General features: G+C 58.8%; 1 protein-coding gene across 1 annotated transcript in view; it reads right to left on the bottom strand.

Annotated features, from left to right (window-relative positions):
* Positions 1 to 439: 439 nt before the first annotated feature.
* Positions 440 to 1,732, bottom strand: part of EMH_0068430 (uncharacterized protein) — a gene marked incomplete at both ends in the record, with an annotated part of 2,391 nt that continues 1,098 nt past the window's right edge. Inside the window, 2 exons of the mRNA XM_013498741.1 lie at positions 440 to 856; positions 1,120 to 1,725. Coding sequence (XP_013354195.1) covers positions 440 to 856; positions 1,120 to 1,725 — 1,023 coding nt within the window. The remainder of the gene's footprint in view (positions 857 to 1,119; positions 1,726 to 1,732) is intronic.

Below are 1,732 nucleotides of genomic sequence, written 5' to 3'. Positions count from 1 at the left end.
TTATGCAGAGAGCTGCAGCAGCACGCGAGCTGTACGGGGAGAAAACACTTGCTGCTGCTGCTGCTGCTGCAGCAACAGCAGCAACAGCAGAAACTGCAGCAGCAACAAAAAGAACAGTAGCAGCAATCAGCAGCACAAGCTGCTGCTCGCGTCTAAGCGGCAGCGCGGCAGCTTGAATGCTGCTGCTGCAGTTGCTACTTTTGCAGCAGCTGCTGCAGTTGCTGCTGCTGCTGCAGTTGCTGCTGCTGCTGCAGTTGCTGCAGCAGCTGCAGCAGCAGCCGCTGCTGGACTGTGTCCTGCCTTAACGGCTGATCGTTTGCATATCCCGCGGGTTTAGGGTTTAGGGTTTAGGGTTTAGGGTTTAGGGTTTGGGGTTTAGGGTTTAGGGTTTAGGGTTTGTGGACGGAGAGGAGATGAAGACTGCCTACGAAGCAGCCGACTAGCGGGACGTTGCTTGCTGCTGCAGCAGCTGGTGTTGCAGCAGCTGCTGCTGGGGCTGCTGCTGCAGCAGCTGCTGCTGCAGCAGCTGCTGCTGGTGCTGCAGCAGCTGCTCCAGGGGCAGGGTCTGGGCCCCACATATTGCTGCTTGCTGCCTCGCGCGCTGCAGCATAGCAGCAAAGTGTTTGTGCTGCTGCTGGTTGAAGGCTTCGAGTTCTCGCTGCTGCTGCTGCAGCTGCTGCTGCTGCTGCTGCTGCAGCTGCTGCTGCTGCTGCTGCTGCTGCTGCTGCTGCTGTTGTTGTTGTTTGTACGGTGTTTGTTCTGACGGCGTTCCTACTCCTGCTCCTGCTGCTGCTGCTGCTGCTGCTGCTGTGGGTGCTGCTGCTGCTGCTGCAGCAGCTTCGTATCGCACTTGCTGCTGCAGCACATGCAGAGGCACATGCACTAGCTTGGGTATGTATATATCTATGGGGACTAAGTAGGGTCTGAGCCGTGTCAGTTGTACAGGCAAAGGTTTTGCTGCTGCTGCTGCTGCTGCTGCTGCTGCTGCACTGCCCGTGCTTCTTGCTAGTGCTGCAGCAGCAANTTTGCTGCTGCTGCTGCTGCTGCTGCTGCTGCTGCACTGCCCGTGCTTCTTGCTAGTGCTGCAGCAGCAACCATGTCCAGAACCTGAGCCTTCACCTCCTGCTGCACCACAACATGCCCCGCGCTGCCTCTGCTTGAAGCTGCTGCTGCTGCTGCTGCTGCTGCTGCTGCTGCAGCAGCAGAAGCGGGTGCGTGCTGTACAAAAACAGCTTGCTGCTGCTGCTGCTGCTGCTGTTGCTGCTGTGTTGCTGCTGCAGCAGAAGGGGAACTCGCTGAGAACAGCCCCGGTGTAGCGGATCTCCGCCTGGCAGCCCCATAGACAAACGCTTGCTGCTTCATGCTGCTGCTGCTGCTGCTGCTGCTGCTGCTGCTGGGGTTGGGTGTTTGACTGCGGATACGAGCTGCTGCATGCAGCAGCTGCTGCTGCTGCTGTTGCTGCTGCTGATGCTGTTGGTGCTGCTGCAGGTGCTGCTGCATCTGATCGCATGCGTCTTGCTGCATACGGACCTGCAGCTCCTGGATCATTCGTTGCTGCTGGTACAGGGGCTGCTGCTGCTGCTGCTGCTGCTGCTGCTGCTGCTGTTGCTGCTGCTGCTGCACCACCTTTTGTCCCTGCTGTTTCTGCTGCTGCATTTGCTTTTTGCCTTCGACAGGCGTCTGCGCGTTCTGCTGTTCTATGAGCTGGTGCTGCAGCAGCTGCTGCTGCTGC

Source organism: Eimeria mitis, genomic scaffold (genome assembly GCF_000499745.2).
Source record: "Eimeria mitis Houghton genomic scaffold, Emh_scaff3680, whole genome shotgun sequence".
NCBI classification, from domain to species: Eukaryota; Apicomplexa; class Conoidasida; order Eucoccidiorida; family Eimeriidae; genus Eimeria; species Eimeria mitis.
This window is presented reverse-complemented; position numbering and strand designations above follow the sequence as displayed.